A 7922-nucleotide genomic window follows, 5' to 3' on the forward strand; every position below is an offset into this window, starting at 1 on the left:
ATATCATTTTATTGTACAATCAATATGCAGAAAAATGTTTGTAAAAAGAAAAAAGTATAAATTATCCACCTGAATAGAATATGTTTAATTTAGTGTGTTTTCATTATTATTATTGTTGTTGTTGTTGTTGTTGTTGTTACTATTGCCAGTCTGGGGCTTGAACTCAGGGCTTGGACACCGTCTCTGAGATTTTGTGCTTAAGGCTAATTCTCTATCACTTCAACCACAGCTTCATCTTCAGATTTTGGGTAGTTAATTGGAGATGAGTCTCACAGACTTTCTTGGCTTGAGTAGCTAGGATTATAAGCATAAGCCACTGATGACTGGCTTTAATTTTTTTTAATCTACTCTTATTATTTTTTATGGTTGTGGGGCCTGAGCTCTGGGCCTGGGCGCTGTCCCTGAGCTCTTCAGCTCAAGGCTAGTGCCCTACCACTTGAACCACAGCACCACTTCCGGCTTTTTTCTGCTTATGTGGTGCTGAGGAATTGAACCCAGGGCCTCATGCATGCAAGGCAAGCACTCTACCACTGAGCCAACTTTCCAGCCCCTCTACTCTTATTTTGTAGGGCTATAATATATATATATATATATATATATATATATATATATATATATATATATATATATATATATAGTTTTTTGTTTGTTTGTTTTTTGCCGGGCACTGTCCCTACACTCTTCAGCTCAAGGAGAATGCTCTACCACTTGAGCCACAGTGACACTTCTGGCTTATTGGAGATAAGAGTCTCACGGACTTTCTTGCCTGGGCTGGCTTTGAACCTCGATCCTCAGATCTCGGCCTCCTGAGTAGCTAGGAATACAGGCGTGAGCCACTGGCACCTGGCCTTTATATGTTTTTTTAAAAATTTAAATCAGCTGAAATGTTTCCTAGTTGCTCAGGTAAAATATGTAATAACTACAAAATATTTTATGAGGCTTATAAAAATTACCCTAATTATGAAAAGTTCGAAAAACTAATTGTGCATTATTTAAATGTCAAATTTTTAGCTCTTGTTAATAATACTGCAACAATTCATGCATATATTTGCTCTTGCTTTTGAATTTCTTCCTTAGGACAAATCGAGAATATGGATTTTTGAATCAAAAGGCATATACTTTTTTGTGGCTCTTGACACATTTTACAATATTGCTTTTCAAAATAGACATATAACCAACAGTGTCTAACTGAACCATTTCCACTAATAAGGAATGGTTATAATTTGAGTACTGAAAAATTGAGTATGTTTATGATTTGATTCTTCTTTCTTACTTTTTTCTTGTATAATTTGTGTCTCACTCTTTTTTTTTTTTTTTTTTTTTTTGTCGGTCATGGGACTTGAACTCTGGGCCTGGGCGCTGTCCCTCAGCTCTTCAGCTCAAGGCGAGCGCTCTACCACTTGAGCTACAGTACCACTTCCTCACTCTTTTTTTTTTTTTTACAAATAAATTTGTCTTTTGCTTATGTGTCTGTTTTGATCCCAGCCTCATGCATATATTTCAATGTATTTTTTTTCCAAAGCCAAGAATTCAGGGTAAGAAACTCCATGTAAAAAAAATCTATGTTCAAGCTTACCTCTATGCAGCACTCAGCAATCCAAAGTTCTTTAAGCTGTGAACAAGTCTCTAACCCTGAAATTTCTTTTATATCTTGCGCGACAATCGTAAGACTTGTTAAGTTAGGAAACAATTTTAATCCAACTATACAGGGATACCCTGAGAAAAACATCTCCAGTTTTGAAGTGTCTGATCCTTCTTGTCTAATCATCTCATAAGACAGACCATTGCAAAAACACTGTTTTAAAAGAAAGAGATCAAGTCATTTATATCAAGTTTTAATTGACTATTAAAGATTTCTCCATTAGTTTGAAACACAAGTATATTTCTTGCCTCCCTTCCTCCTTCTCTCCCTTCTGCCCTCCCTCCCATCCTCCTTCTCTTTCCTTCTTCTTTTTATTTTTATTTTTTGGTGAGGAAAGGTGACAGGAAAATAAGGAATTAAACTCAGGCCTTATGCAGTCTAAGTAAGAGTCTCTAAAATCTGTTATGGGGCTGAGAAGGTGGCTTAGTGGTAGAGGGATGGCCTAACATGCATGAAGCCCTGGGTTTGATTCCTTCCTCAGTACCACATAAACAGAAAAAGGCGGAAGTGGCTCTGTGGCTCAAGTGGTAGAGTGCTAATCTTGAGCAAAAGAACCTCAGGGACTGTACCCAGGCCCTGACTTCAAGCCCCAGGACTGGCAAAAAAAAAAACAAACAAAAAACATCTGAGTTCTAAAATCTGTTACTGCTTTGAAAATATATTATTGTATTGTTATATTCATATTTATGTACGGACTCCATTTGAATCCAAACTAGTGTTTTTTCAGTGCCTGCAGTATTTTTATCCAATTTTAACTTATATTTCCTCATTAAACATAAAACAAAGAAAAAAAGAGATCAAGTTATTTATTTTAAATGAGAAGATGATATTTGTAATTAGACATTATGAATTGTCCTTTGTACTATGCCATTTTGATATTCCCACAAAAGAGAAAGCTATGCCACATGCATGATTTTTCGCTGTTTCCAAAAGTTAGGGAGTAGGACTGGGAAGGTGGCTCAGTGGTAGAGCGCTTGCCTTGCGTGCATGAGGCCCTAGGTTTGGTTCCTCAGCACCACATAAACAAAAAAAGAAAAAAGCCGGAAGTGGCTCTGTGGCTCAAGTGGTAGAGTGCTAGCCTTGAGCTGAAGAGCTGAGGGACAGCTCCCAGGCCCAGAGTTCAGGCCCCACGACAGGACCACCCCTCCCCCCCAAAAAAAATCATGGAGTAGAAAGAATGTCCTTCCAGCTAAGCCTTCCAGCTCCAGCAAGGAATACAGAAATATTCCATTTAATACTCTTGCAAATATTATTGAAAAGAAATTAGGCTTTGACTCACCAGTTCTTTAATGAATTCGTCTTGGTTTAGATTTTCACTTTCAATCATCTTCCATTAAAATAATGGTCATAATATGTCTATTAAAGAAAATTTAAAAAATGAAATAAGTATTAGCATCATATCATTCCAAGTTGAAGTGAAACTTGAAGCTACAAGTTTTGAACACCAACTGTGGATTGAAATCTTCACATAGCACAATGGTGGGTATCTGTTGGCATCTGTTGACAGTCCATTCTAGCTTTACAGTTTTCTGCATTCTGAATTTAATGTTTCCTTACATTCTAAATTTAATTATGTTATTAAATCTCCTCCTTTTGGTTCTCATTCTACCTCCTTGGTTCTAATGAAACAAGTCCATTTTCCCTTGTATGAGAAATCTTTAATATTTCAAGAAAATAGTCATCTCTCACCTATTTTTTAAATTTTATTTTGTTGTAAAGGTGATGTACAGAGGGGTTACAGTTATATAAGGTAATGAGTACATTTATTGTCCAACAGTATTACCCCGTCCCTCATTTTTCTCTCACTTTCCCTTCTCTTAACTCCCCCTGCCTGGACCTGGTAAACTGTAAAGTTCATTTCCAACATAAGAGTCTTGTGTCTTGTGAGTATTGCTGTTGCATTGGCTCACCCTTTGTCCTTTTTTTCACCATTTTGTTATTCCCCTTCCTTTCCCCTAAGCAGATAAAGGCATATACAAGACAAGTACCAGAATCAAAAACAGTGACAATAGGTGATAAACCAAAGGGGGGAACAAAAAAAAAAAAAGAAAGAAAAAAAGAAAGAACTTCACACAGGATGTTAAATCACCTATTTCCTTAGCTTGCTCCTAGTTCAATGTTTTCCTTACCCTTACTAAATATTCCTGTTTTCCTGATGTGAACAACCTGAACATAGTACTCTGGTTTTTTTTTTTCTTTTTCTTTTTCTTTTGCCACTCCTAGGGCTTGAATTCAGGGCTTGGGAACTGACTCTGAGCTTTTTTTGCTCAAGGCTAGTACTCTACCACTTGATCCACAGCACCACTTCCAGCTTTTTCTGTTCATTTGGTACAGAGGAATCGAACCCAGGGCTTCATGCATGCTAGGCAAGCATCTACCACTAAGCCATATTCCCAGTCCTGAATATAGTACTCTTAACTGTCATTGGACAGCAGAGGAAAAAAAATACCATTATCACCTTACCTGGCAAGGTGATAACTATTTAAATAAACTTACCAACTCCTTTTTCAATACTGAGGCTATGAACCAATTAATACCTAAATAGCTTCAATAAAATTTAACCCAATTTTAATAATTTTAAATATTTTCATTATATAATTTCAATCATACTATCTAAAATATAGAAATCTTGTTTTTAATATAATGACATGACAAGATGTGCTAAACACTATATAATTCCTTTTATTACAATAACTCCCCCATTGATGTATGTACTTATGTGTATATGATTATATAAATAAGGAAATAAGCATGCTAAGTTGCTGGCATGAGTTGCAAGTTGCTGGCATGAGTTGCCTTTGATGCAGGTTAAAGCTGATGAGTCTAGAATAGAAAAAAATAGTAAGAGTAGGATAGATCTATGCAAAAATAGAAAGAAAATAATAATCCTTTTTAGAAAGTATGCTTAGTATTACAGAGAGTGAAATCAAAGGTACCAGGGAAAGAAGTTTTGCTAAATGTTTAATAATCTCCTTAAATTTAAAGAAGCAATGGTTGGGGAAGGGACACCTGTGAAAAATCATTAGGGAGCAAAACAACAGACTTTCAAAGATGCACAAAGGACTACTGCGCTGCACAGCCTGTATTTGTAAACTAGGGACAATTTGAAAGTTCAGGTGCACCAATGTGATAGTATTAAGAGGTAGGCCCTTTAAGAGGTTTATAAGGCCCCCTTCCTTCATGAATGGAATTATGCATTTTTGTAACAAGCCTGATGAGGGGAGAATTGTCATTTTTTTCCCCTTCTACTTTCTGCTATAGGAGGATGTCACTGGACACAGATGAAAGATCTTTATTTTCAACTTCCAAACTTTCAGAACTGTAGGAAATAAATTTCTACTGCTTTAAAACTATCTAATCTTAAGTATTTCATTATGTAGAACAGAATGGACTAAGACACTGGATCAGGAAGTTGAAGAGAGGCCCTAAACTAGTGCCACCAAGAAAAAATACAAACAAAAAAATTATCCAAATATACTATACTCTCTGTGCATCCCTCCCTCATTCATCAATGCATGTATCAAGGGCACAATAAATACGAGTTAAGAGAATGATAGGAATGGGAGAAAAGAGAAAATTTCCCTGATCAGTTGGAATCTTAACAGAACTCTGAAGGAAATATGGGAATGTGAGCCATATGGAAATACTGGGAAAATTCTTCCAGGTAGAGAGAACAGTAAATGTAAAACTAAAACAAAGGCAAGGGGAGATACAAGAGTATACTTGGCATATTTGTATTATAACAAGGGAAAGGATGTAAATGGGACACAGTAAGGAAGTAGAAACCATTTGGGTATGAAGTCAGAGAAGAATGGTGGGATCAGATTGCATGCTATCTTGTAAGCCCTTGTGATAATTTTGGATTTTCTTCTAAGAAAGAAAGCTGTGTGAGGATTCTGAGTGAAAGAGCTATATTAAGTATTACAGAGAATCCCTCTAGCTACTCTATTAACAATGGCTATGGGTAAGAAGCAGAAGCAAGGACATCAGTTAAAGAGCAGTTGTAATCAAGAGAGAGACACACAGAGACAGACAGACAGAGACAAAGAGACAGACACAGAGAGAATGGTGGTTGCAGTAAGATGGCACTGGTTAGATGATGGGTCTAACTGGGTAAAATGTTGCCATTACACCTCTACTTCCCATCGGCAATTGAATCTTTATTCCATTCTTGCTCAAGTCTTGTTACTTACTGAATGCTCCCCCCACACACACACGGACCTAATTTTGGACTTTCTAAATTGTACTTTTAATTCTCTTTAATCCTATACCTGTATCATTCCGTTTTAGTACTGATATTTGCCATGTAAATTCCCATCTCACAGATATTCTTTCCGTATTCATTTCATTTTGTATTTAGTTTTTAAAAATTCAGGTGGGATTGATTACAATTGCATTATAAAAATGAATATAATAGGATGTCCACTTTTACAGTATTGAGTTTTTCCTAAAATAAGTAATAGGCCAGGCACGAGGCATGCACTTTTGTAATCCTAGCTACTTGGGAGGCTGAGCCTGGAAGATCACTGGAGTCTAGGAGTTCTGGGCTGCAGAGTGTTATGCTGAGTATAATCCTAGCTACTCAACGGTGGTTTAAAGCCATCTTTAGCAGACAAATTCAAGAGACTGATATCCTATTAAGCAGCCAAAAGCTAGAAATGGAGGCATGGCTCAAGTGGTAGAGTGTCTGTGAAGGGCCAAAAAGCCAAGCAAGAGTATGAGGCTCTGAGTTCAAACCCCAGGAAGCACACATACACACATGATTTAAATAGAGTCTTGTCTGAAGACTTTAAGACTCTTTGGTCATACTATATGCATTGTCCATTTAAGACCCTGATTTAGGTTAGCACATACATGCCCTGTCATACTGTATTATGATGTTTTTGGACCTTCCCTCTCTATCAGGTTACATGTTCATTAAGGACAGAAACTATGACTCTTTCACAATGCCTGGCACATAATAGGTGTTCAATGAGGGTTTTAAATGACTTTAAAATAAAATTGTTCTACATAACCATTCAGAGCATTATAATCAGACTATAAAGAACCATGTTTCTGTTCATAAAATTAGATAAAGGATTCATTCTGGGAAAACCACATTTCCTTTCTGCAAAGTAGAAGCCCTATTTGGCTGAATTCTTTCCTCTTTTGGTTATGAAGAGATCAGAATCCAGTTATCATTACCAGTTCCAATAAAGGCCCTTCCAGATCTAGATGAGCAGTAACAGGTGGGCCCACTAACATTTGGTTCTCCCAGTCCATTACCTAAGCTCCTGTGGTGGGCCACGCCTCCGTTCTTCCTCTTCTTAAATGTGGCTGGTTCACCCGATGGCCTTATCTAAAGCCATTATTACCATTAGTATCATGGCCACTGCACTGTTGGGGGGGGGGTCCCAAGATCTCAACATTGTTGGTTTGCGCCTTCCTTCAGGTGTAGCAAAGACTCCCGGGAGACCTGCCTAAAGGTACTGAAGGTCCTAATGGTCCTCAAGTCCGCCAGGTGATGGCTGCTCACCTTATCCCTGAGAGAAGATGGATTCTGGGGCAATCCGAGACAGGTCAGAGTGCACTCCCGGCTAGCAGTCTCTTTCTTGCAGCAGCAGCAGACTCGGCGCCCTCTCCCGTCCCTGGCCTGATGTGTACGGACAGCCCTCCCCGGTTGCCTAGGAAACGCAGGCGCGCGCGTTTCCCCCTCCCCCGCCCACCTAGGATCAGGGAGGGGAATGTAAGGGCGGGAAAAGCCCAGGCCGTCCCGAGTCCGCATCACGTGGTAGAGGCCTCCAACCAATCAGCAGAGACGAGGGTCCAACCGGAAGACCCCGCTAACGCTTCTGGGAAAGGATGAGAGCCCAGCGCTCGCCGGTCTCCTTCAGTCCCTGCATCTTTCCGCCGGCTCCACGCCCTGGGCGGTTTTGACACTGAGCATATTTAACCCATGGGGTCTGGCAGGCCGGGCTCTTTCTGGAGTTGAGCCGCCGAGGCACGGAGCGGTGATGTCATAGGCGGCCTGCGAGCCGGGCCCAGCCCAGAGGTTTGAGCGCCGTCTGCCTCCCGCCGCCCCCGGGACTGGAAAGCAGCGCCTGGCCCGCGTGCAGCCCGGAGAGTGCGAGGCCGGGGCCCGGGAGCGCCGGCGCCCTCCATCCCCAGAGCGCCCGCCCGCCCGCATCTTCCTGGTCCCCTGGCAGGCCTTTACTGTTACTGTTATTGTTTTGGTAGTGGTGGTTATTAAAGTCGTTGTACAGAGGGGTTTCAGTTCGATATGTCAGATTATGGTGCAACA

The 7922-nt window shown here is 39.8% G+C and overlaps 1 protein-coding gene across 1 annotated transcript in view; it reads right to left on the reverse strand.

Annotated features, from left to right (window-relative positions):
• Lrrc9 (leucine rich repeat containing 9) overlaps nucleotides 1-7571 on the reverse strand; it is a 77711-nt gene extending 70140 nt beyond the window's left edge. The window contains exons 1-3 of the mRNA XM_070032442.1: nucleotides 7158-7571; nucleotides 2922-2998; nucleotides 1577-1795 (exon numbers count right to left, since the gene is read on the reverse strand). Of these exons, the coding sequence (XP_069888543.1) occupies nucleotides 1577-1795; nucleotides 2922-2969 (267 nt within the window). The 5' untranslated portion in view covers nucleotides 2970-2998; nucleotides 7158-7571. The remainder of the gene's footprint in view (nucleotides 1-1576; nucleotides 1796-2921; nucleotides 2999-7157) is intronic.
• Between the last annotated feature and the right edge of the window lie 351 nt (nucleotides 7572-7922).

This window comes from Dipodomys merriami, unplaced genomic scaffold, assembly GCF_024711535.1.
Source record: "Dipodomys merriami isolate MVZ:Mamm:240054 unplaced genomic scaffold, mDipMer1.0.p SCAF_1, whole genome shotgun sequence".
NCBI lineage: Eukaryota > Metazoa > Chordata > Mammalia > Rodentia > Heteromyidae > Dipodomys > Dipodomys merriami.